Raw genomic sequence first — 27,394 nt, 5'->3', positions numbered from 1 at the left:
AAATTATATTCACAATGACAAACGTAAGTAGTCGATTGAACTAAAACAAAAAAAAGTGTTGAATCATTATATTATAAGGAGTCCTTAACATTTTGCGTCCACTTTGACCTGATGTCGGACTGGTCGTCGCCTTTTCTGATATATGAGTCACTAAACTCTTCAGATTATCTCAGATTAGGAGTGCTTGATTATGAAAGCAATGGATCGTCTTACTTGAATCTATGCTCAAGCGGTCTTGGCACATAAAATGTACATTATCTACGATAGATCGTCCCGCAGTCAATGATAAAAGGGTTCACAAACTATTTAAGAGCTAGAGGCGTCTGAAATTCTAGGCCACGCAGCAACTCGGCATTCGATCTACTTCGTTGTCACCCATCCTTTGCAGACAGGTAAGTGCACCTTTAGAGGCAGCTTAATACATATTTAATTCACCTGACTGGAGTCCTAAGATAGAAGTATTTCTGAACGATCCACTTCCTCAAATGCGTAACTTCAAACTTATGCCGAGACTAGATCTCAACCGTTCAGCCATCACGTGACACTCTGAAGGGCCGTGATTGGCTCGTTCTGCGTCTTGCTTCGGCTCCTAGGGTTAGGAAAAGATAAAAGAAATATAGTGCGCTACATTTCTTTTGTCTCATCTAAGGAAAGGAGTCCGTTGCGGAAATAAAAAGCATCCGAAGTTAACTGCAAACACCAAGGGAGCATGTGTTCTTCTGGAGTTTGGTTATATAAATTAGATGTAAAATCAAGGCTATCAGTTTTCAAAAATCAGTAGTCTTATACGCCACACTTCATATAGTATGTTCCATCTTCAACATGCAAGGTGACGTTAGCGTGAGCCAGCAGCACACATAGAGATCCGGAGCTGTTGCGTAGTCAGGACAAGAGGAGATGACATGTGCACATTGCCAAATGCAGCAATATGTCACCTTCCAATCTACGTCAATCACAGTGTAATGATGTAATTCGAGCCCTTAGATTTCGAGAAAAACCTTAGAACGGGGTAACTGCTTGTTCGCGCTAGCTGTCTCGCGCTAAACAACGTTTAATTTAATTCTATGACCTCAAGTTCACGCTGTACAAATTACTACCTTACCTGTAATATCTGAAGGAACATTAATATCATTAGCAGGGTTTGAACCCACTTTGTATTTTCTCGTCTTCCGATGAAAGCGTTTCTCTTGCCCTTCAGAAACATGATGACACTGAAGGTAGCAACGTCACTTGTCTTGGTCTTTCTGTCTGCTGGAATCTGCACGGGACATCCTGGTGGAGCTGACGACGAGGCCTGCGAAGACCTGCTACCGTCCCATGGACCCATTGCCGTGAACGCCGTTGAGCACCGCAACGAGCGCTACCATCTCGTCCAAGACAAAGAGGACTACAGGCCGGGCGATGTCATCACAGGTGCGCGTTCACAAATTTAATTTCTGGATAAATATTTTATTTTTGTTTAGATAAGAGAAGACGCGTTTTGATTTTGGTAGGGACTACCAAATAAATTTTTGCCGCTGAATAAATACTTCGCTCTCAAATATCCGCTGGGATTTCTGTGTAGCACTAAAGAATATTGCGTTTTACTCCTTTGAATAAATTAATTTTACACGTGCTAAGAGAATATATTTGGCGCCCGTACTACCTGCTGCTGCTACCAACACATTCTGTTTTTGTTATGTTTTGTTTTTGTTTTGTTTTTAAGAAAGAAAGTAGACTGTCAGTCTCCAGTGTACATGCAATCCACAGGTCAGCAAACGCTATTATTTTAACAAATGACTCACTTTTAGCCAATGACGGACCTCACCAGCAGCAAATTAAAGCGAGGGAATATCCAACGGCTTAACTCTAATGCACGTTTGTACTACTAAACTCCTCAAGAATTAAGCTGAAAATTAGTTTAATAATATTACGCTCTCCAAAGTTTAACAAGTAACTGACTTCCAACAGTCACTGCCTCGTTCGTTGCGGATCGAGCAACCGCATGGACGACAGTTTGAGGGTCGGAGGAATCACAAATTGTACCACGCCCCCTGCGACAAGAATTGCAACCACTGGAAGTAGAAACTAGTTCATTGCATCGTGCATGGCCAGCGGAAAGAGAGTCATAGACGTGAATTTACTTCCAGGCTAAGAAAGACATCTCCCTCAACATGGCGTCAAAAAATCACGAAATGTGTTTAAACTCTTTTTTATCATTAAAGGAAAACTCAGCCGAGTTTCTTTTTATTGTCTTCGATTTGGCTGGAAATCGGCAGATCGCATCAATAGCCCTCTCTCAGCTGATGGGCAAACTATTTTATTAAAAAAAGAAAAATACTTCTGTTCAGTTATTGATATTTAAGATTATGCCGATTGCAAGGGTTCCTGGAAGCGTCTCTCCTCTGGCAACAATGAAAAATTTCTACTTTTCCTTACCTGTGTACGTCACCGGCGGCAAAACGGACGAGCGACCCCGGCAGCCGCGAAGCCGCTTTTCGGGTAGCTCGAGAATATTGTTTTCGCGATCGAGATTAGTTTTTCGCAACTTCAAGGTTAGAAGTTCCTTTGCAAATCGGTAGCAATCTGTACTTGCGGTATTTTTTGTACAATCAATGCCGTAAAAAGCGTGTTTTTTACTTTGCTTTCATGAGAGAAAAGCCATGCCCGCTCTGGCAGCACTGGAGGCCAGCCACGTCAACGTGCTTTTGCGCGAACTGTGTGCTGTGTCGCATGACACAGTCTCGCTTATTCTCCGAACACTTTACAACCGCGTGCTAAGGGATGGATATCCTTCTGCAATTGTAACAGCTTCAAGAGTTGCAATCGTAGACTCAAGCCGGCCTGTGACCACTACTTTAAAACGTATAAAAGAGCCACAAACAACAAAGATGAAGTAAGATAACACAAGGCGCACTCGCAACTGTGTGTTATTATTAGAGAACAAGGTTGGGCAGAAATACTCAAAAATGTATTTGAAAATACCAACACTGAAATACATTAAATTAGTAGCTAAAATGCTGATTTTGAGATATATCTGTAAAAATGTATCGCGATACGTATTAGAAAAACATTTTAAGAAGAGGCAAAAAGTATTTGCAAATAGAAATACAGGAACACACTTTAGGGAGGGCAGAAATACAAATACAGAAATACTGATAGTGCAATACATTTTTAAAATTTGTTTGGGACGCCAAATGAGATGAAGCTTGAAGTTGGATGTTGAAGTTTTTGATCTTGAAATTACTTTACCGTAGGCTTGGCACTTTGCCTTTGAAGGTAGTGATTTCGGACGACGAGGAGTCTTCAATTGGTTCAAAAAAACGTTCCATCAAGGACTGACCGCGGTCCCTTCTCTGACATCCTGTCTGTCTGATGAGAGATGCGAAAAGACTTCGACCTCTAAATAAATTATATGTCATCCTAAATCACCACGCCCCTATCCAATAAGGACGCCCCTGTCAACATTTATCACATTACGTCACGGTAGAATGAACTGGCGCTCTTTATCTGTAGGTGTGGCCTTGAACATGAAACTTTAGCAGGCTGCTGTATGAAAGGACAATACGTACTTTCGTTATAGGTTACCTCGTTGAAGATCAAGCAGGCAGTGTCATTTGGATTTTTCGAGAATAGCGGACTACCTGAAGCATCCTGGAACACCTGTCTTATCTTCTCTTACGGTTGAAAAAACGATACCGTGGCATCCCTATTGTGGTCTTTCCTATCGACCCTCTGCCAACGAAGCATGGATCGCAGTCCCCAAGTTTTGTCTTGCGTACTCGAAATAGAGACCTCGTGGGTTGCGACCTGATATTGCCGGCACAGGTACGAGCTCTCTGAGAAACAGCGAGCTTGAGACGTGTCGCAGGTGTACGAAGTCTGGGTCGGCACAGCGAGGCCGCGTGTGACCTCCTTCCTGGGCTTCGAATCACCAGAGCAGCGGCTTACTCTCTCGTCGGCTGATTAGGTATTCTTGAGCCGTGCAATATTACGGGCGCAGCCGCAGGCGCATTCGAATATGTGTTGAACTTCACTGCGTGAGTTATTCTACTATTTCAAGTCAACCACCGCCAGGCTCTTGCTGCAACGGACTGTGACTCAGCTTTGCCAACTGGGTGTACTGTGTACGCTAAGGCAAGAGAGATGGTTATCGGCGGGCGTTGGATGCCAGCAAATAACTCAAGAAATTCCTGCCAAAAGGCATGCGGCAGAAGATGCTCTGACTTCACTGCGGAAATGTCACCTAGTTCGAGTCCCCGACTACGCAACACTTCTCAGAAGGGAGAAGAGGACGGATAGGAAAATAGTTTGGAGAATCGGAAGAAACCTTGGTCAGCATGGTAACAATTCCACAGCACCTCCTTAAACCTGGTGCCCTCAAAAAAAAAATGCGTTCGATTTTTTTTTTTTTTTGATGGGGGGGGGGGGGGGGTACTTACATTTCATTCTGATTGTATTGCGATACAAAGGAAGATTCAAAATGTATTCCGATTCAGGAATACAGGTACTGGTGAAAAAATGTATCGTGATAGAGAAATACAGATATGAAATGTATTTCTGAAATACTATCGCGATATATTTGCATCGCGATGCTGCCCAACCCTGGGAGATAATAACTATACTATAGGCCCATCACCTTGTTTAGTCATCAGCATGTCGATACAAATCATGCTTGATTTAATCGTGCTATTTTTACGCGATATCATTAAGGAGCTTGCGTCACAGAAAAGCCGGCTGCGGTGGCGTGACACGAAAATCTTGATTTGTCGATAGGGTCATGATGTTACAGCGACATGACCTCGAGCGGGAATTTCAAACACACGCTCACGGGAAACGTGACGTCACGTGTAATTAAAGTGATTAAAACATGACGCGTAAAACGATTCAAGGGTCACCTCAGTATCAAATAATTTACTTTTATAAAGTAACTCATTTGCTTGAAATGAAAATTTGAAGACTTTTAAACAGGGTACGGAACCACGAACCTTCGTTTGCTAGCCAGACGCGCTACTGACGAAGCCACGGAAGCCACTCGTGTCAGTTCCACTCTTTCCTGGTAGGGTGATTGATGCCTCATTTACGAACTCTACTCCTTTACCTGAATCTTTTTATGCCTCATTAACTTTAAAGAAAACACACGTGTGCGTAAGATAAAAAGTTCGAAGTTCTAAAAATCTATCTATGCTGCGCCCGAGAAGCTGGGAGCCGACAGCAAGACTAAGATTTTAGATACGTAGATGCTTTCTTCTTTTGGGTGGAGCAACTAAGAATCCTTTAAAGGATATTGTGCCTGAAATGATGCAAGTCTTTGGCGCATGCGCGAGTGTCCTGGAATTGACACATGAAACACTCACTGAAGGGAAGCTACAGTTATTGGACGTTTCACTTACGCTGCTTGTAGATCACATCTCTTGGGCTTGCCAGACGATATCTAAAAAGGGCATTCTACCATTTGAGTCGGCTCACACAAAACTAATTAAAAGAGGCACTGCCAACACGTTCTTGGAGGCCACTTTCAAATAATCCTGCAGACATCCTCTCCAGGATAACCTTGCGCTACAGAATGTTGGGCTGCAAGATTCGGGACTCCCACATGGGTGTTTAACGAAGTATCAGAACGTTTGATGAAAAAGTTAAGATGCACAAGAAAACCCGCCCGTGAGAGGCCCATTGTAAGACCCACTGTTATTCCGTACCTGCCCACTGTGTCCCGCAGTTTAAAAAAAAAATACAGGAAAACGATTATAGGTGCAACGCGATTGCTAAGCATATAAATCTGCGCTCGTTTCCAAGCCGTGTAAGCGTGTCTGCGTGGGCTAGTGGGATTCTCCTTTCGTCTGCCGAGGCGAACGGACGTGGAATCATGTGGTCCGTTGGAGCTCATAAAGCGGCAATGCCGTGCCGTGGTGATAGTGTCCTCAATCTACCAGAGGGTTAACGCTTTATGCTGCCGACGCTATCTTTTTACACGCTGACATCGGTGCGAGGCCCTAACGCTTCAAAGATTTCAGAGAACCCTTGAAGGAACTTGGTGTGTTGAAAGACGTAGCTGGCATGGGGGTGTTTCAAATGGGACACGTTTGGACGTCCGACTTAAGACGAGCATCGAAAAAGACTGTGATGAAGCCCGGCAAGTTCCAGGTGAAAGGTGGATGGTGCGTGCCCATAGACCAGGACCAACGTGAAGTTTGTCTCAAGCTCCACTGGGTGCCGTTCGACACGCCAAACGAAGCCCTCAAGAAAAAACTGGAGGACTTCGGCACGGAGAGAGACATAACCAATGAAAAGTGGCGTATTGAAGGGTTCGAAGACGTCAAATCAACAACCAGGATGGCCCGTCTGCTGCTGAAAGGGGGATGACTCTGGACCGCCTACCGCATAAGCTACGCGTCTACGGTGGGGCTGTCTTGTCGTCGTTCCGGGCCGTGCGCCGCTGTGCCTGCGAAGTCGCAGAACCGGCCACATTCGGCGAGACTTCAGGGTGCCTCGCTGCAGCAAGTGCCGTGGCTACGGTCACGAATGACAAGACTGTATCCAGTCGTATGCCCGTGCTGCTGGGAATCGTGGTGCAGTAGACGAGACAAACTAACTCGTGATGGATGAGGATGAAGCGGAGCAGGCGGCGACACCTTCGAAGCCTGCAGCGCCAACCCCGGTACCGAAGGCAAGTGCGTCTTCCGTGGAAGCCTCTGGACCTAGCAAGGAAACCAAGAGAAAGAAGGGGGTGAAAGAAGGAATTACAGCAGGTGCAGAGTTCACCGGGAATCTACCCGCGGCAACCTGGACTGATGCGAAGTCGCCTACTGCAGCGAGAGACGGCGAACTCCTCCCGGGGCAGAAACGACGGCGAATGCGGCGACAAAGCAAGACGCTCGGGGCAAGACCAACGAGGAGACACAGGACAGCGCCATGAACAACGACATGTCCTGGGACGTAATCGTTGAAAATAGAAGATTAGACGACGTGACAACAATCAAGGGCGAACTGGCACTTAGACGCCTAGACCGCCAGTGGAATGTAGTCGAGAAGAAGGGACACTACGAAGCGCGGAGTCGGTCGCCGTCGAGGACCCGCGGTGACCGGCTGTCGCAGTAAGGTGTAAGGTCCTTTTGTCTTTCCCGAGTAGAGCCCGCTTGATTGGTAGACCAAGACCATAAGCTCCTGTTTGCGCTGAAACGTAGGGTACTTCCTGCGGTCGGACTGCGTTTCGGTACCCTAAATGTGAGAGGGTTGTCAGCAAGACGGAGGCAATGTCAGTTTAGACGCGTCTTCCTAGAAAATGACTTGGGCGTAGTCGCCATTCAAAAAACAAAAATTGAGGGTGAGGAGCAGACGGCTCGCATGGTAGGGCAGTTTGACTCACGATACGATGTATGCGTGAGTCGTGCGGTTGGGAGGTCGGGGGGCGCCTGTTTGTTTCTGAAAAATTCTATTGGAATTACGGTCGAGGAGGTAGTCTCGCCAAAGGACGGGAGGTTCATCTACTGCGACTTTTGCTTGCTGAATCAAAAATATCGCGTCATGTACATTTATGCCCCAAACTCCGAAGCTAAGCGGCGGGTGTTTTTTCGAAGAGATCTCTGAACATTTAAAGTGTGAAAGGCTGTTCGTCGTGATGGGAGACTTTGACTGCATATGTGCGTCTGAAAATAGGGCGGTACCTAGTCGATGGAGGGACAGCAGCGGCGGGTATGGAATGAGCGCTGGCGTCACGAGGGTCAGCGGCACCCGGGGCGGTAGCCCGCCGCGACACCCCCCTCCCCTATCGCGTGGCCCGCCGCGATACCCCCCTGAGCGCCGCACCCGGGCCGGTCCGCCCCCCCCCCCCCCCCCCCCTTGTGACGCCACTGGGAATGAGATCTTAAGTGAGCATGACTTGGTTGAGGTGGTGCACTGCGGGACAGGCGAGAAGGGTGTGAAGTTCACCTATTTTCAAGGAAACAGCCACGCGAGGCTAGACAGGGCGTACGTCTCTGTCGAGCTTCTCCTGGCGTGCGAAGCCTACCGCGTTGATCACGTCTGCTTTAGTGATGATTGCTTGGTGACGTTCGGGTTGGGAGCTAAGAAGAAAGAACGTCCCTGACTTAAATGGGAAAGTTGGAAAATGAACACAAAACTTCTTGAGGATGAGGCGTTCAACAACATGCTTCAAAGAAAGCTGAACGCAAGATGATATGCGCTGAATGGAAACCTTTTAAAACAGGGAATTAAAATGGATGCAATCGAAAGGTCGGGTGTGTTGAAGCACGATAGAGCTAGAGAAGCAAAGCAACTGCGGGAGACTCTGCAATTGCTGGCACTTGAAGAGTGCAAATCTCCCGGATCATTTATTGAGGACCCATAATTAACATAAAGAACAAACTACAGGTCAAAGGTTCCTAGCAATATAAAGGTACAATATTACAAGCACGAGCGGCAAAGTTTCTCGCGGGCGAAATGCCAACAAAAACAAGCGTTAGCGACGGAAAAGAGGCACGCCCGTGCCAGCGAAATCGCTGATATAGATTGTCAAGGGAACACTACTAACGACCCTGAGAGGACCGAGCGGGCTTTTGTCGAATACTATGAGTGCTTGTTGAATCATAGAGCCCCAAAAGAAGTCGGTTTTGAAGTCGAATGTTTGTTGTCTTTACCGAAGATTAGCAGCGAGATACGGGAAAGCATAGAAGAACCGATAAGTCTTACGGAAGTTGAAAAAGCCATCGAGGAACTCTAAACCGGAAAGTCGCCGGGACCGCTTTTTTCTCTTTCCGTCTGAGTGCCGCTTTTTTCAACAAGGTTAGGAACGACGTTGCCAGTGTATTATTAGAAGTCTATCGCAAGTGTTATGAATGTAAAATCCTCCCACCTTCGGTCACGTACACACATACAGTCATAATCCCTAAGAATAACGATCCGATGAAGCTGCGTGATGTGACAAATTATCGACAAATAACACTGGCAAATGTTTACTATAAGGTCTTAATGAAACTTCTTACTGAGAGGATTCAAAGGGTGATTACTGAAAGAGTGGGGGAACATCAAACCCGTGGGATCAAGAGACGTACAATAATAAATAATATAGACATTGCCCGGAGTGTGCTGGAGCTGTGCGACGCCAATTACCGGAAGGTCGCATTGCTTCAAATTGATCTTGAGAAGGCGTTTGATCGGGTGTCACATGACATTGCTTTTACCATATTGTATCACGTCGGAGTGGGAACTGTTATATTTGAGGGCATAGAAATGGCGTATAGAAACTGCTTGACCAGCCTTGTAGTTAACAAGCATATCACCCGCCGTATCTCAGTATTGTCATCTCTGCGGCAAGGATGTCTGCTTTCTCCATTATTGTTCGCCATTTTTCTGGAACCCTTCTGCCGAAGTGTTATAAAGAGTCAGAATATTTGTGTTTTTTTTTAAAGCCGTGTGAAGTTAAAATTTTGCCATACGTGGACGACGTCGTTATTTTTTGTAGTGACCGTGAGAGCGTCATGGCGGCGGTCCATCTGACAAGGAAGTACTGTCACCAATCCGCATGCGCTGTAAACTGAGCGATATCGTTAGGGATTTGGCATAACCACTGGGACGCGGTTCCGCGGGTGTTCAAAACTGTTCAGTGGTCTAGCGAGCCTGGGGTGTAGTTGGGAGTGCCTATAAATAATTATCACCAAAACAGCGAACTTTGGCGAAACCGAGAAGATTAGGGTCAAGGTGACGAATTGGAAGGGGGGGAGAGGCATGATCTTTCCATTTTTGTGAGAGCCACGGTGTGTAATCTGTGCCCTGTGGCAAAACTGTGGTACCTGTTACAGGTGTTACACTGTTCTCGCGACCATCCTTAGCGTATGCACCGGGTTCTTGATGTATTTATATGGAATTCAACGTGGGAACGGACTAACCGTGATAATCTCTTTCGTGGCTTAAGGTCAGGGGGCCTCAGCTTGGCCCATCTATTTCTAAGAGAGCTAGTGTCAGGATTCCTTTTTATGCGGTACCACGTTGACCTTTTTTTCGCACAGTCATCCAAGTAAGATTGGTTAACGACTTGCCGGAGTTCATTGTTTCTTCCTGTGACACTTACGAAGGCAGAGTCCCTGGATATCACGAGGAGGTTGTCTGTGTATCGATTTCTTTGTGTACGCTTTTCAATGGAGTACTTGTGTACGGTGACACGGAAGTGACTGTCACGAGATCTTCTTGATTGTTTATTTCCTATCCCACTGTACCGTTCAATGTATCAGGATAGCGCAGACCGGGACGTGCTGTGCCGCGTAAAACAAATGCTAGTACTTGGGTCGGTAAAGACCTTTTTTATTTAACTACACACCGACACCTTGCCCGTTAAAGCCTGGTTGATCGGAAAACGCATGTCGGTGCCTTGGGGTGAGAACTGCTGTCTATGCAAGATACCGGAGACTGTGGAACACGCGTTCCTCGACTGTTGGGACGCTATCCGGTTTTCGGACGTCCTCCAACGCACGCTCAAGAAAGACCTGCCGCTTACGGCCCGTGGAATTCGGTTCTTGTCAATGGAGAACAATGTCTTCCCCTACGACCTCGTCATGTTGCTCGGTCTACACGCCATATGACCAATTTGGGGGTTTTACTTGCCAAACCAACGACGGGCATCTGGCACGCCCCAGCGGAGGACTGAGGATTCGTTTGGACCATCTGGGGATCTTCTGACGTGCAACCGAAAGCTCGGTTGCACGGTACACGCCATATGGAAGTGTCGCATGGCAGTTCGCCATGGGGATCTAGATGTCCGCCCGGTACGCCTCTAATTCATCGAAAATGTCCACTTGGTATTTTTCGTGTGCCAGAAAGTGTGCCGGGACTTGGAATGGTTGCCCGTATTTGAGAGGCTGACAAAGATTAGAAAATTTTAGCTCTTTGCACCGCCTGGTGGAAGTCAGACAGGCGGCGTTTTAGACCCATAAACGTGGCCAGTGACCACTCATGCATTTTATTCGATTAAGTGAATGTGTAATCACGACGATTTGGTGCTCGGTTTTATGCATGCTCGTCACAGTATGGCAATAAAGAAAAAAAAAGTGTCTGCGTGGGCTAGTCGGTAGCGTGTCTGGCTCGCAGCCGAAGGGTCGTGGATTCGAGTCTCGCTTCCGCCTAAAATTCTTCGATTTTCTTCTCCAAGGCAAGGGAATTGTTTTATCAAGTGAAATCATCCGAGACATGCGGCGGTTTTTAATTCGGATTACATGTCATGATTTAATCACTTTCATTCCCCGCGTGGCGTCACGTTTCACTTGAGCGCTGTGGGTTGTTAGAAATTTCCGCGTGAGGTCATGTGGCTGTGACGTCATGATGTCACAGCCCGTGGCCAATTCCGGATTTTCTCGTCCCGCCGGCGCCGTAGTTTTCTCGGTGCCGAATAAAAATTAGGCACGTCCCATGGGCCTATATTATGTATGTTTTTTGGGGGATAATTAACAGTCGCGAGTGCGCTTTGTGTTGACTTACATCTTCGTCCTGGTCGTTTTCAGCGCTTTTATGGTTTTCTTTTTTTTTTTCTTCTTTTTTTTCAATGCGGGAGCGTTGGAACCTTCGTTTGGACGAAAACGCCAGAGATGACTTTCGTTTGTCAGCTATCGCGTGCGACGCTCCCATTCGTCGGAAGCGCTGACATGAGCACGCGTCAATCTTTCCCTCTCTCCCCGGCGCTGACAAACTGACAGACATTGCGGGGTTTGGTTCAAAACGAGCCCTTCCGTTTTCGGCGAAGTCACGCTCACAGCTGGCGCGGAGGCGTATATCCGATCGCTTGGACACCCAACGCGGCGAGGGAAAAAAAGAGGGACACGAGGACACCCTATAGCAACGGCGCTCACGCTGGATTGAGTGCTCGGTAACGCGCGAGAACTTGGATTTTGGATTCGGACTGCGGGTGTATCACTGGACAGCGTGTTAACCCGCCCCCCCCCCCCCCCCCCCCCTGCGTTCACGCCTCTTCGTGGCGACAGTCTGCGGCTGTTCATTAACCCAGTTGGCACCCCCCGTAAAAGCCGCTTCGCGGCGTCCAGCTGGCAACCTAGCCCCCCTGTCGCCCATACACCTAAATGGAAAAGGAGCCCCACGCCATTTAGTTCAACAAAATTTCGTCAACATTCGTTTTTTTTTGTGTGTGTGTGTTAGTTGTAAATAAGAAATGTCGTAAATATCGCCAAATGTTTCAAAAAAAAAAAAAAAAAGATCGAGAAAAAAAAAGTAAGCCCACACTGTGGGTCGAACCGGGGGTCCGCTGCTTATATGACAAGCACCTTACCAGAGAGCTACGCTACCGCAGGGCAAACTCGTTGAAAACGCTGCCCATGTTGACGGCGGCAGCGTCTCTCTCCACGAGCAAGCCATCCGCCGTGAGCCGTTGCTAGGGTGTCTATCCTTGCTAGAGTGTCCTCCTCTCCCTCTCTTTTTTACCCTCGCCGCGTTGGGGGTTCTGGGGATCGGACTCGCGGTGCGGAGCCAGAGGGGAAGCTGCGCCACGCAACACCTCCTAGATAACAAAGCCGTAGTGCTGAATGAGATGGCTTCAACAGAAAAGGCAAACGCTAGACACAGATTCGAAAAGAGTGCTGCGTCAGCGCTTGGCTTCGAGTCAAGTTTGAGCCGAACGGTGACGCAACCGTCGTATCCAATCTGTGCCCATCTTTGGCCTTCTCGACACCCCCTCATTCAGCACCCCGGCTTTGTTATTATGTAGGAGGTGGTGCGCTGCGCCGTGGTTGAATGAGGGCGTACTCCACTGATCTCTATTTTAGTAGGCTGGATCGCGGATCGGGAGCCCGTTAGTGTCGCCACCGGCGGCCATTGCTTGACCCCAGGCAATACACGCAAGTCTATGGGAGAAACGCACAGAAGTAAGAATATTGAAGCGCGTACGCTGTGCGCGGAGGCGAGTATTTTATGGTACGCTGCGATCCTTATGTTGGGTGTTGGGAGATCGAATCGGTATTCGTCAAACGTTGGGTCGCCGAATAAAAAACTCAAACGTACCGGAGCACCTACGGCTGAGCTGGCAAGCTTGCTCTCGTAGTGGAGTAAACAAAGGAACTTGCCGTCAATGAGACCATCCTCAGGGAAGCCCAAATGTTGATGAATGACGAAGAAGTTCCATCTCGACAACGGCTTTCCGAGAGTGAGCGAATTCCGCGTAGCAAAGCCTTCAAGCTTGTCGTCTGCTAAACCCAACTCAACGAAACCGCCACCGACTCCGCACTAACTCTAGGTAACTCGCCTCATTAAGTTGTTCTCCAGCGGAGTCACTCTCGACCACAAAATATTTATTTATAAGAATCGCGAGGGCTGTTGGTTTTAATGTTTGTACGCCAGCTATTTGACGGGCTTATTGAAAAGCATCCAAAAAGTTTCAGTGCCGACCACAGCTTAGAAACGGGGGAAAACGGCACTTTTTCTTGTTTTTTCTATTTTGTCCCATGCATTGGCTGGTGTCAATCAATGGCCGCCAGTGGCGACACTCGGCCCCAGCTGCCGAGGCTGCGGTCCGCGATCCAGCCTACTACAATAGAGGTCAGTGGCGTACTCAGTTGCCACTCTGCCGTCGCCGGTTTTCTTTCCTCTGGGTTTTCGTAGTAGCAGTGTGTGAACTGGAATGTGTAGTTAAAACGATAGATGCGGATCACTCCAGGAGTGATATGGATGCGGTTCTTTCAGCGAGTGGGATGGATGTGGTTCTTTACACAAGTGATATGGACGACCGTATCCAACGGCGTTCACGTGCTCTGACAGGCAGAGTACAAAACGGGAGGGGGGGGGGGGGGGGGGGGAAGGGGAGAGTGATTACAGCAAGATTTATTGGTGCATTCTTTGGGAATCAGTTTGTATTACCCTTGGGAAACGCCACACATGTACCCCTTTGGGAAACGCTAACACTGAACCAGTAATGGAACCAAGAGAAAGCCAAAAGAAAAATTCTGAAGAGGTCAGCGTTAGCGTTTCTCAAAGTGGAGCGTGTCTGGCGTTTCCAATGGCCGTGCTAACGCATACCCGAAGAATCCACAAATGCATCTTCCTGTATATTTTTTTTTACTATGAACAAACTAGCCTAATTACCCACTTTAGTATGACAACTAAATTCGCCCAAAGAGAAGCGCTAATATTATAAAGAAAAAATTTTCGCCATCTCAGTCTAGTCGACATTTGGCTCATTCCCATTTGTATCTCACAACTGCCTGAGTACTTTTTTTATATATACGCTTTCGCAGTTTTAGACATTGAATCCAGCTTGGGCTACTCTCGGAGTTCCAATCATACGGCCGATCTGTTGAGAGCGAGAAGTGAAACACCTAAAAGAAGTTCTTAGTTTAGACATGACTTTCGACACACTGATATTCGTGTCTGGTATTACAGAGGTTTAGGGAGCAGGTGTTGAGCTCCGTTAATATACGACAGATCCGTGGCCTGGTCTGTTTGTCAAATGGTTGGAATGCAATTTTCTCCTGCAGAAGAGGTGGTGAAAGCTTCTCTTTTGTGTTCTATAGCAGAGAAATGTTATATAGAGTTGAACATTGTTCTCTAAGCTATTACTGAAGGAAGTATGAAAAAAATTAGCCTCTCCCCCCTGTGCATTTGTGGATGAGTTTGCGATCTCTCTGCGTTCTACGCACTTTCGCATCGTTAAGAAAATATTCTTTATTTGAAATGACTATTTCATTTGTGCATTTTATACGCCTTTTATTGCACCTTGATGTTTAGCTTAGCTGTCGCCCAGATTTTTTTTAGCACGGTGTTTATGATAGTAACCTGCCTTCAGGCCTACGAGAGTGCGGTTCATTCTAGACCATACATTTCAATGTTTCCGAAAATCAAAGTCTACATGTGTTAGGTCACAGCTCGGTACAGCCATGTTCGTGCTTTCGAAGGCAATGAAATTACGCGCCACACGCACGAACGCTGAAAATGGCACCGACAAGAAGCACTGTTCTGGAGTGCTCTGTAGATCCTTTGCTGAATTATCCAAGCACCAAAGAGAATGTGCACGCTACAAGAAGTGTGAGACGGACTGTCTTCTGCAACAATAACTTCCCCAAGAAAAAACTTAAAACAAGTGGCACGCTTTTCTAGGTAAGACGAGCGTGTGGGGTACATGTACCTACATTCCGAGCATTCCTCGTGGTGCTTGGGTAATTTGTAAAAAAAAGCTTCATGGCGTGGCTCCTCGACCCTTTTCTGCAAGCGTAATTACTTGCTTCTAATAGAAGAAGAACGGATTCCGGCCAGCGATTTCCCGAAACCAGCGAACACGGCTTGAGTGTATACCGAGTTGCAAATACATTTTGCTCAAAATCACAATGGCTCTCGTTTTTTTTTTTTGTTTTTTTTTTAATAATTTAGCACGTAGACTAAGGTAATATTTTCTGCAAATCGATATTATCAGCAGCTTCGAATAGCACAAGCCCCTGTTTTATCACTGTTATACGCGAAAAAGGCGGGCGCGATAATGTGTCAGAGTGTCGGCTGCGCGCCTCTCTTCCAACCGGTGACGTCACGTGTGGAATGCGGGGAAAACTGCGGAAAAACTAGAAAAAACGAAGTTTCGGTTTCGGTTGCAAACGAGACAGAAATTGTTTTAGTTAACTAGAGTGAATCTGGGGAACAAGACAGTAATTTGGAATCCAGAAGACCGAACATTCAACGAAAAAGAGCTATATATACGACATACAAGCAAGGGGGTTATGGTAACGCCCTCTTTATTAGTGTACTTTGAGCTCTTGGATATTTTATCTTAATCCGCAATACTTTTTTATGTGGTCATGCTACACTTCATGTTTCGCGCTTTGGCAGTTCATAGCATGGGCAGAGTATCCCAAAGTGATTACCTTTGAGAGCTCAGCTGTTGTTTGATATATCATATTTCTCGCTTTGGCAGTTCATAGCATGGACAGAGTATCCCACAGTGATTACCCTTGAGAGCTCAGCTGTTTGATATATATTTATTGAAATGAGTGAAACCTTGAATTCTGACATTATTAAATAATGTAAATGACCTTAAAAATTTCCATGAGCAATAAACCATATGCTACAAGGCAAATGAAATCGTTGGAATTTACAAAGACACCCTAAATGTCCCAATTTCTGTTCAAGACTGTAACCATATCATAAAGGAACACGTTTTCCACAATGAATAAATTACAGTTATAATAAAAAAGCGGTATGTGTCGTGCCAACAAGTTTCGAGAGACGCGGAAAGAAGCTGAGAGGATCTAGCGGCAAATTCCACTGGTCGTTTTCGGGCGCGCCGGGATCAGTAGACCAGATCCGAGATGGAGCAAGCTATCCGAACAGAGTCGCTCCGCCTCCGGATACCATGTGGAACATGACTACTTCTCCTGGATCGGTGCATGCCTTCCCGCCATTTACCTTCCCGGGAATCCCGTTCCCGCGGTCCATAATCTCGAAACACATGTTTTCTCAATCGCGACGCTAACAACAGGTGTTCAGCGCGCGAGCAAGGTTAATCACGATAAATATGTGTGTCCTCAAGCGATGAGCATCGACGTACCCCACTTGCATCTTCAGAATACTTGTAAACGATGTTATAGTTCGTCTTGATTTTCGGCTCCTTCTGCGGAGGTTCGAGGAGGAAGTCGAATTCATGCTGGACACAGAAGCAATCCTTTTCGTCGTTTATACTCGACCCGCTGGTGCTGGAGAAGCTACTTGAGTTGAGCAATTTGACGACGAACTGTCATCAAGCAGCAGCAGCAGTAAAGAGGACGGCATTCTCGAGCTGCCATGAGGAATTCTTCTGAGACGAGATGCTCTGCGAGCAAAGAAGTCACGTGTGCGCGCTGAGGACAGGCCAGGCTGGCTTCAGGTTGAATCCCCCGAAATCGGCGGAGCCACTCTTCTCGGATCCGCATCGAGATCAGGAGTGGGAGCCGATCCAAAACGACGAATGGAACACGTCCGTCTCGATCCCGGCCGCCCCATGAAATAGGCGCTGTCCAGAAAAGTCGATCCCGGCGTGCTCCAAAACGACCAGTTTAACTTCGCCATTAGAAAATCATTTTATTACGCCCGTACTTCGAACTCGTTATCTCCTTCTATGCGTGTGCTCCCTATCAAGGTTTTTTTTTTTTGTACAATAAGTTATAACGAGTTCATATATTTTGGCTGCTGCGGACTCTGCATTACAACGAGAACTGTGCACGCCCGTATCATATCTGGGATGTATTCAAAGATGTACCACATGGAGGCTTAAGTACATTCCGTGCGCAGTGACGCTGTCCTCGGAGGTTTCTCCTTTCAAGGGGTTCCTGATCAAGGCTTTCGACGAGAACGAGAAGGGCGTGGGATCCTTCAGGGGCACCGGACCGGATTCGAGGGCATACAGCCACTGCGCTGGAATCACGCACACCTGGAGGAACCTGAAGAAGAGGGTCGTCGTCCAGTGGCTGGCTCCAGAGGACAGGTCCGGGAAGATCCACTTCAAGTAAGTTCGCCTGACATAAGCATGGACTGGCTGGAAAATCAGCACAGCCGCAGGTATTTCACTCGACACCCGCATTTTTGCTTCTATTTTTACATTCGCTTACACCCAATGAATGATACTGTAGTTCCTTAGTAAAGCAAATGATACCGGGTCCTGCGAAAACTTTCACTATTTTGTAAACCTAGGATGCCTGAGAGAAATAAAACTCTTTAGGAACTAACTCCCAGCCATGCCGAGCGTTAGGAATTGCAGAAATCACAAAAATTAATAAACTACTTGCCTATAATTTACTAGTTCCCTTTTTAATTAGTGCAAATAAATATATAGTTCAAAATAGAAACTTGCTGAGCGTCATCGAAAACCACAAAATCCTTCAAATTTAGGACGACTTAAAGCACCCGCTAAGCACCCGGTAAGTTACCACCTCTGCAGGAGGGGCGGGGCCGGGGATGGGCAAACGCGGACAATAAATTGCGACCTAAGTCTTTCACATAACAAAGACTTTTCGGCGCTCACTAGTGGCGCGATTGGTGTTTGCGATCAAAATCTTTTTTTCCACTTGTAGGCTCCGATTCGCGAAGGTAGAACGAACTTTTATCCGAGGTTTGAAAAACCAACGAAAAAATAAGTTACATAATCAAGCAACGTACCGCCATTACGCGGCCGCCACTACGCACGCCGTATTGTTTTTGGCGTCAAGACGGCTGGTGCTTTTAGTTTATCACATATTCCATGGAACTAGCCACCACACACGGAGACTGTATTTATTGTCTTTCTGTTTCAGGGTCACGGTCGTCAAACAACTAAATTACTTCGTCCACGCCATTCCAAGCACGTTGGCTTAACCCGGCCCAACGTTTGTACAGAATAACCAACGAATAAACACCAATCTTTCTTTTTATCCTCGTGACTGCAAAGATTACCGGAAATGGGGGTGAAAATTATATCTTCTCCACATTGTTTACAAGCATGCAGCACATGAAATGAACGCATGCAGCCAGAGAAGAACTGTCGCTGGTGCTCTGAGATGCCTGCAGATCGGCTTCGCCGTGCTCTTTATGAAAGCCCACACTCTAAAAAAAAAGGCGTCATCTTAACACTTTTTGGAGTGTAAATGGTTTGTCGCAGAATCCACCCTTTTTGAGAGTTAGGGTTACTCTTCGAAGGAAGGTGTTGACTTTACTCTTTTAAGAGTAACAAGGAGTTACTCTTGACAAGAGTTACAATTACTCTTCAAAACGAGGTGTTGACTTTACACTTTTGAGAGTAACAAGGAGTTACTCTTGTTGAGAGTTAGTGTTACTCTTTTCTAGGGTAAGGGTTACTCCTTGAAATGAGGTGTAAAATTAACACTTTTGAAGAGTAGCATAGACTCCTACAGGTGGTGTTGTACATACCCTCGAAGCGAATGTTGTGGCTACTCTCTTAGGTGCAAATAGAACAACTCTAATGAGTGGTCAAGGCTACACTCTCATGCCAAGAGTTATTTTAACACCCTTGTAAAGGGTAACTTCAGCTCCATAAGAAGTGTTAATTAAGCCCTACGTCAAAGCTAAAAGTACACTCTGTTAGGTGTTATCTTTTCCCTTTCATGTAGTGTGCCTGAACTCTATAGAAGGGCTAACAAAGAGCTTCCAAGACATTGAATCCCTTAAGCAAGGTGTTTATTTCCCTCGAATATGGGCATTTCTTGTTCACAGCTACAACAGTCCGCAATGCACGGATGCGAATGTCCGAAGAGAATTCTGCATGTGCTCACAGGACGATGGATTGTAGGAACGGGTGGAATGCAGCACGAAGCGTGTTGCTTGAGCCTTTTCAGAGGGTGCCCATACAGGCCCTCATACAAGGTCGAGTGAAAACAGTAATACGGTGCTCGTTAAAAAAACAGATTTTAATGTACATGTAAAAAAATACACTCATTTAAGATCTCAATCTTCCAGTTTTGAAATGAAATCTAGTACCAAGAATGACTTGGTCTTGTAGGTCAAGCCAATGGAGTTGCCAATCACAGCAAGTGACCGGGATGCTTTTGGACAGCAGGAAATGTCATGGACCCAGTATAGCGCAAGAATGAGCGCAATACCGGCCACAATGTCCGTTACCTCGAAGGAACAGTCCTCCAGCACCACTGTGAGTGGTGAACTTGAGGCCCCTCCCCTGACTTGCATCACAGGGAAGGCTGGCTGGACATGATCCTCCTCCTGTGAAGAACAAACCTGGGCAATTTGTAGTATTTGAAAGGAAGATAATTACCAAAGAAAGTCTACTCAGTCTCCTCGGGGTAATTACAGCAATTTCAGGGTGTCTAGCGAATTATTATTTTGAAATTCCCCAACTTTTCCAGATTTTCCCTGACAATTTCAGGTGAAATTCCCTGACCTCTGTAGAGGCGGTTCAATATATGAGACCATTACAACACAAGGCATTGAGCATTGAGCACTGTCAGCATCATTTTGCATGGGCTTAATCCAACTTGCGTATACCGAAATATTCGAGTTCGTCCAATCCGGGTTAAAAGAGCACTTTCTTGCTGCCGACATCTTCAGTAAGAGGCGACTTCCGGAAACACAATGAAAACACCAACGCTCAACCATACCCGTTAATAACCGAATGGCAGCATGGCCGCCAGATGCACACTTTCAAATACTTTCGGCTTAATGCTTGGATTGGATTGGTGTCTGCGGCTTTCCCATTTGTTACTAAATCTAGAAGCTCTGACTGGACATAGCCTAGTATCGTGCCCTCAATCCAAGGCTTGGACTGGATTTGTTGGCTGTTCCCTTTGCATTGAGTAGCGCACTCTACATTGGGTGAGCAGAGCCTGCGCTCCGGTCTAAGCAGAATTTATTGCCTATTTTTCTGCCCCCAAGTCCTCAAGTTTTTGCTCAGGGCACTCAATAGCGTTTCTGACTCATTTTCCCTGACTGGGCTCACTTTTTGACAATATCCCTGACACTTCCCAGATTTTTTCCGGTAATTAAAATTTTCCTGACAATGCCCAGTTTTCCAGGTCACTAGACACCCTTAATTTACCAGACAAGAAAATAATATAAAATAAAACTGGGGTGGAAAGGGGGGGAGAAGGAGGAGGTGTACTTCCATTCACTTTGCCCCTCACATCAAAGCTAAAAAAGCTACAGATCAAGCAATTAAATGCCACTGTTTGAATAAACAATCTATAACAAAGGGGCTTGCTAATGAACTTATGACAAAAGCTAAAAAGGGAAGATATCACAGTATCAAATATCCATTTTATGATTGAAGCTATACTGTGAGAATCTTTCCGGTGACAGAAAGGCATCAATCTAAAAATAATGGCAACTGCGATAAGATATTAGGACACCTAAACAGTCAATTTTTCTTGATTTCTGACCAAGCAATGGTTTAACCTGGCCATTTTTGCATATATGAGCCCATGCCTTAGGTTGTTCTGAGCAATGTCACTAGAAGCACTTTATGGTTCAGTTGCAGAGTTTCCTATCACACCAATGCTTTGCAAGTGAGCCGAAAAATTTCTATCGCCGGCCCAATTGCCGATGCAAGCGCCTTGCACGGCTGGCAGGGAATCGAGAGCAGTCATAAAAAGCTAGCCCAAGCCTAAAAATGTGCTCTAACTTTCTAGCACTTTCTAGCAAATAAAAAAGATAACAGCCACCTACATCAGTCAACCTTCATTGGTACTGCTAGAAAGTGGGATCAAATTTTTAGATTTGGGCTAACTTTTTATTCCCTGTCATTATGCTTGCAATAATAGTCATGTGATATCCTAGCACGGGATCGCACTGCCACAGATTGAAGGGGCATTTTTATATGTATTCATAATAAAATTTGTCAGTTGATAGTCAGCGCTGCTCCCATGTTTCTTCTATGTCGCCCTCGTTTTTTTCCACACTTTTTTGCATGATGAACTTGGAAGAGCAACCCAATTAACTCGATGGTCAGTCTGGGATGGGTACTCAAAGTGTCCTGTGCTGACTTTTTAGACATTTGTAAAGTATGAAAAAGTGCTCATTCAGACATAGGTGTGGGCTCAGTGGGCTCAAAAGCCCCTTTATAGTACCTGATTGCAGTTATATTCCAAGAAAAACAAGTTAGCAAATACATCTCCACAGGGCAATAATTACTACAAGGTACTACCAAGTCTTGATTACAGAATTACTGCACTTCAAATAATTATGTTTTTTGCCAGAAATATTTCTTAAATGCATATGCACACAAGCAAAAAGAAATCTAAAGAATATGAAAATAGTTTACAGAAGGCAAATATAAAGCTTTCAATTAGTGCCTGCCAAAATAAATAGTGTACAGAGATGCTATCAGGCAGGTGTGCGTAGGTGTCACCATAACTGATCTTCACATTTTGTTTAATTTAACTTCATTCATTTCACTTCACATGTCGCACGATAGGTTATTGACTTTTTAGACATCACAAATTCGGACTTTGTTTGGGTTCCTTATTGCCCTTTTCAGTGGCTGGGCACCTCGGTGAAAAACTAGAAGGCTGTTATAGTGTCCCAAATCTGGTGTGCATTAAAAGCGCCTATATCGTAACGTATAACAGGTGACAAAGCGAAGATAAACTGAGGAAAATAGACGTTTAAGAAACGTTTGTGCCCAAATGCAGGCATCGAATGTCGGTGTGACAGCAGAGTCGAGCGCTGGCAATACACTGACCATGCGGGGCTCTTCTTATAGCCTGTTCCCAATTCCAGAACATTTACCCTAAAACTTTTGGCCTTAGAACATTCTGTTCTAGAACAAACAACAATGTTCTAGAAATTTCTAGAACCACGGGTTTTTCGAGTAATTAAGCAACTGCAGTGGTCCCGGGATTCAAACCCAGGACCTCTGCATGACACCCAGGAGTGGTGCCCACTCGACCACCACATCATGCGCGGCAATATATGTGGCCCCCTCGTGGGCCCAGAAAATACAACACAATGCAAATAGCACATCAAGTACCACACCATTAAAGGGACACTTCAGTAAAGTGAAAATTTGTAGATGAAAATATTTGTTCATGTTACACCAGCACACAATAAGTCTAAGAGCAACAACACCATATCCTGCCTTTTGCTATAATTTTGGCCTTTCAACTAGCTCAAAGATTGAAGCCTAAACTTTCTTTCCCCACTTCACACCACATTGTCTTTATAAATTGCCAGAATTACCAAATAAGCACGACAGGCTTATTTGCATTTTATTATATGTATCTCGGTATGCTCGGAGTCTGCTGAGGTAGTACATGCCTATATAAAACACTGTTGCTTGTTGCTTTATTAGGGCATCTTTTATAAAGGCTGAAGGCATAAGACCAATACTGCCTGTCAGCCCAGCAACAGGTGCAGAGCAAGTGTTTGAAGATCTCCTTCACCATATTTAGTCACATTCTAATATTTCTTAAATTTTTTTTGGCAAACCAAGTTTTTAAACAACTTCATCTTTCTAAAGCTACTCTTCTGATTTCTTTCGATGCTTTTTGTGTGTTCTTCGAGTTGGTGATGATGAATCTCTGTTAAACTGCAGCTTTCTTTTTTTCTATGTGATGCCATAGAGGCTGCTCTTAGAACAGCCTCCCTGGCTGCTTTTGCTTCACAGGTACCTGCGAGCAGGGTTCTGAGTTGCCATGCATACTGAAATTGATATGTGAGCCATTTTTTCACTTCGTTTAAGAGGTTAGAAATTATATCATAATGGAATACCGGAATACCATACCTTCTCAATGAGAGAAGCTGTTGAATCCTTCAGCAGGGCTGCCAGGCTCTTTACCACCTCCATGGCAGGAGCTGCAAAGAATGAGGTTGCTTAGTTTTCTGATGGAAAGTGAATTCTTATATGGCAATAATTCCTAAAATTCTATGCCAAAACACTATGAAATCAAGGCAATGACCACCACCCCCCGACTGCATAAAAATAAATATCAAGGCTGGGATAAGAAACCCATATGTTTCATTCAACACAGCTGAATGATCACAATAATGCAGAATCCAATCAAGAAAGATATACCCAACTTTTTTGGACCTAATAAAAAAACTATGCATTGCAGAAAGCTGAAAGTTCACCAGCTTTGATGTAAAGTCGGCAATATTAAAAATGAGTAAACAGCTTGCTAAGTGCCCTTAGTTAATACCAGCACACTAATTTGCAAGACAATAAACCATTTTCGGAAATCCCAGGAGATATTCATAGGATATACTTGAATAGTTGACAGGGACTCGCTTTTTTGCCGATTGAACAAGAGTCCGAACCAAACACTTAGGCAGCACTCATGGCTATCTCGCTCAGCCGCAACCATCCAAAACCATTAGTACCCCTTCTGACATGAATACCTAAGAGAAAGATAATCCACATCGCTCTCCCTCTCTCTCTATTTTCTCCTTTGGATGCAATGGCTGCCGTAAGTGGTTGCATTTATTTATGGCATCCCCAAGTTATTACCCCCTGACAGTGGCATCGGGACAAGGGTGCAAAGGGAGGGGGCATTTGCCCCCCCCCCCCTTTTTTTTCTGACATTTGAAACAATTATAGAAGACAATATGGGAGAGAGAGATAGGGCTTAGCTTTCCTGCACATCACCCCTCCATTTTCCAAACGGTAGCAATTTAGCTGGCCTCTGCCCACAGTGGCGAAAGACATAGCTCTATATTTATACAGATTTTCCCGAAGGGTAGGATGAATGCAATTTCTTAACAACTGGATTTGTCCAAGTGGAATCGTCCAAGTTTTTATAGATTAATTAGTGTGAACAATCTATTGTGTTTCAGAGCTGGCTGCCGTATACTATAGTTTATTTTACACCTTTACAAAAGAAAAAGCTAGCGAATGCATGTAACATCTCAGTTTGGGGAGACCATTGACTAAATGTAATTTCATCTCTACAAGGAGCTAATTTGCTATAAAGTACCATTTAACCTTAATAAAAAAATAAAAAAATTATACATACTAAAATGCCCAAATTCTATAAAAAATATGTATATATACATATATATATATATAAAAGTAGCCCAACCCAAGAAACAGAGGTTGTGATTTGCAAAAGGTAAAATAATTGATAAATGTGCCACATGTCAAAACAAAGAATGCATTGTGGCCTGCTTAAGTGCCGCCACAACCGACACTACTAGATAGTCAGCAAGCTGTTAATGTGTGCCACTTCATCATACAGCTAGCTGCACAATAGATGTGCGCTCTAAATTTCTTGGTGCATGTGAATGGACTGGTTGCGCCACTCTGAATGCAGGTGCAGGCCCATGCATTGCAAGGTCGAATTTAGAGCTCTTTTTTTCAAATAGTAGGAAGGTGAATTTATAAATTGCTTAGGCCTACTCTTGCAACATCATAGTGACCCTCAACCCTTCCTCTAGCTTTAAAGGGCCTCTAAAAAAAAATTATTTTAAGCAGTTTGGTTGGGACGCGCGTGTCAAAAGAATTAATTTTATGCGAAAAAAAATGTTTAGAGCAATATTTTAGGCAAAAGATTGATTTTAAATTATGCGGGCAAAGTCCATGACATGATAGAATGGTCATTTGCTCTTTCCACCTCAACGAGATGGTCATTCGTTCCTTCCACCTCAACGTGAAGGCGAAGCCGATCCACCTCTCCTCCACACGCCCGAATGCCAAGAGAAAAGCAGTTGAAAGGAGGTGACTACTGACTTAATTGCAAGGCACCTCGCGCCATCAATATTTCTCTAAAATAAAATGTTTTTTTTTTGCTTCAATTTTTTTTGACACGCGTGCCCCAACAAGACTTAAAAAAAATCTTTTTGTTTTCAGGTGTTTTTAAGATCTGATAATTACAAACTTGCCATTTAAGTTCACACCTATATTTCTGCGTTGATTTGAAAACAAAAAAAAAAAGAATGTTTTAAGACTTACGGTATTTGCGGCACAGAAATATGTAGTCATAAATGTACCCATATTAACTCCATATTATTTACAAGTTAAAATCAAACCGCTAGCCTCCCTCCTCAGCTAACCAGTGTCAAATGTACTACTAAACTAACAGTCCAATAAATACCCTGTTATACGAAAGAACATGACAGTTGAACAGAACATGACATTTGAATGAATCAAGAATTTAAAATAAATCAGTCACATAACAAAACAACTCGTTGAGTAAAGATAATTCCTGGCAAATACATTCACATATCGCAGTGACGTAACTGACACTCCACTCGTACCCAACAAGCGGAATCTTGGCAAATAAGGACTAACTCAACGCTCTGTGGCCTTCGGCTTTGGACCTACTGGGAGGACTTTACTACAGCACACATCTACCGCCAAGAAGACAGCCATATTTTAACAGCAAAAATGAAATAAACATGACTTCGAACACAAAACTAACCAATCATAACGTCTCTTACGGACTATTAGAATAAAAAGCACTTACAAATAGCGCTGTACAGGGCCTTTCGCCGTGGATTACACGCTGGACTCGTCGGGGAATCCCGGTCAAGAGTTAGACACAATCCAAGCTCATCGGATCCTGACAAAAAGTACATTCACTGTAAAAACAAATTCCGTCAAATTAATAAAAATTGCCAGCTAATTTTTGATGCCGATACAATTAGTGTTGTCTTCCATCACGGTCACAGCATTAACTATGTATTACGTGCATGACAGTAATGAGGCCCCACGGTTTTCCCCGTAACTTGACCTGGTAGAAGCATGGCAGAAAACTGTAACTCTCAGTCACTGTACTGCACGTGATGCACGGATACGGGTATTGTTCCGGAATCAAAAATTAGCTGCCATGTTGTCTGTAACTTGCGACGGCAAAAAACCGCAACTCTTAATCACAGAGTTGCACGTGACGCACGACGACGGGAATCGTTTAAATTAGCTGGCGTGTTGTTTGCACCTTGAAGCAACGGCCAGAGACTGTTGAACTGCTAGCTGCAGTAACTTAACAAAATGGACGTCTCAGTGAACAATAAATATAGCATTTTACTAATATAATTATTGTTCACTGAGACGTCCGTTTTATTAGATCATTGCAGCTAGCAGTTCAACAGGCTCTAGCCGTTACTGCAAGGTATGGACAACACGGCAGCTAATTTTTAATGTCTGAATGATTCCCGTTGTCACGCATGACGTGCAGCTCAGTGATTGAGAGTTGCAGCTTTTTGCAGCCGCAAGTTACAGACAACATGCCAACTAATTTTTGATGCGGGAACAATTCAAAGTAAATATCTAGCGACCATAAAATGTGATTAGGTTGTGGGCCCAAGTTACTTTCAGGAGTTAACGCCAGCTGCGCGTCCCAGTGGTTAGCAGGTGCTTAAACACTGTTAGAAATTTGAAGCAAGTGCACACACGATACAGTATTAGGTAAAACATGTTCATACCTTTTTTTCTCAAGACTAACTCAACACTAACTCAACACTAACTCAACACTGATATTAGTGGGCCATTTCCATCTTTCATGTACAAGGCAATCTCTGATTTTCAGAGCAATAAACATGGCCAGAAATTTGTGACAAGCTGTTCTAGTTCGCTTATTTACCGACACGTGGCGTATTCACCTTTAACTTTTACGTCGTGTGCAAATTCCCGCCAAACCGAAATGCGTTCCGCGTGCAATGAATAAAATTGTGAAAAATAGAAAATAGAGCTACGTTATCAGAGCTTCTCAAACAGTACTACAGAAAGGGGGAAGATCAATTGATGGACAGCACAAAGAACACGCAGAAAGCGTGCTGACGCGGCAGTAAAACCCGCGCCAGTGTTGGTGGTTAATTCGACGAGACGGGTTGTTTGTGTGTGTCAGTGTGTGCGTGCGTCCGTGCGTGCGCGTGTGCGTGTGAACGCGCGCGCGTGTGTGTGTGCGTGTGGTGGGGGAGAGTGTAAAAGCAGCCTGTGAGCGCATTTTGAGGCAAACAAACGCAAGACCGGCGCAAAGAGCGGACGAGCACGCCGTATCAGCGCCTCCCGGTTGCAAGCAGTCCATAACAC

The 27,394-nt window shown here is 45.0% G+C and overlaps 1 protein-coding gene and 1 long non-coding RNA gene across 2 annotated transcripts; one reads left to right on the top strand and one right to left on the bottom strand.

Annotated features, from left to right (window-relative positions):
• The first annotated feature begins 223 nt into the window (after positions 1-223).
• Positions 224-18,335, top strand: LOC121835691 (putative ferric-chelate reductase 1). The gene is made up of 4 exons (XM_042290142.1): positions 224-392; positions 1,199-1,413; positions 17,221-17,434; positions 18,219-18,335. Exons 2-4 carry the CDS (start codon positions 1,203-1,205, stop codon positions 18,277-18,279), a joined length of 486 nt encoding a protein of 161 aa, XP_042146076.1. The 5' UTR covers positions 224-392; positions 1,199-1,202; the 3' UTR covers positions 18,280-18,335.
• A 1,145-nt stretch (positions 18,336-19,480) lies between these two features.
• Positions 19,481-25,867, bottom strand: LOC121835693. Its single transcript, XR_006077708.1, has 3 exons — positions 25,830-25,867; positions 23,153-23,223; positions 19,481-19,638 (listed from the first exon to the last, which is right to left on the bottom strand). It is a non-coding gene; the product is annotated as an uncharacterized LOC121835693 (long non-coding RNA).
• Between the last annotated feature and the right edge of the window lie 1,527 nt (positions 25,868-27,394).

The sequence above is a fragment of the Ixodes scapularis genome, unplaced genomic scaffold (assembly GCF_016920785.2).
Source record: "Ixodes scapularis isolate PalLabHiFi unplaced genomic scaffold, ASM1692078v2 PGA_scaffold0__279_contigs__length_252992795, whole genome shotgun sequence".
Classification (NCBI taxonomy): domain Eukaryota; kingdom Metazoa; phylum Arthropoda; class Arachnida; order Ixodida; family Ixodidae; genus Ixodes; species Ixodes scapularis.
This window is presented reverse-complemented; position numbering and strand designations above follow the sequence as displayed.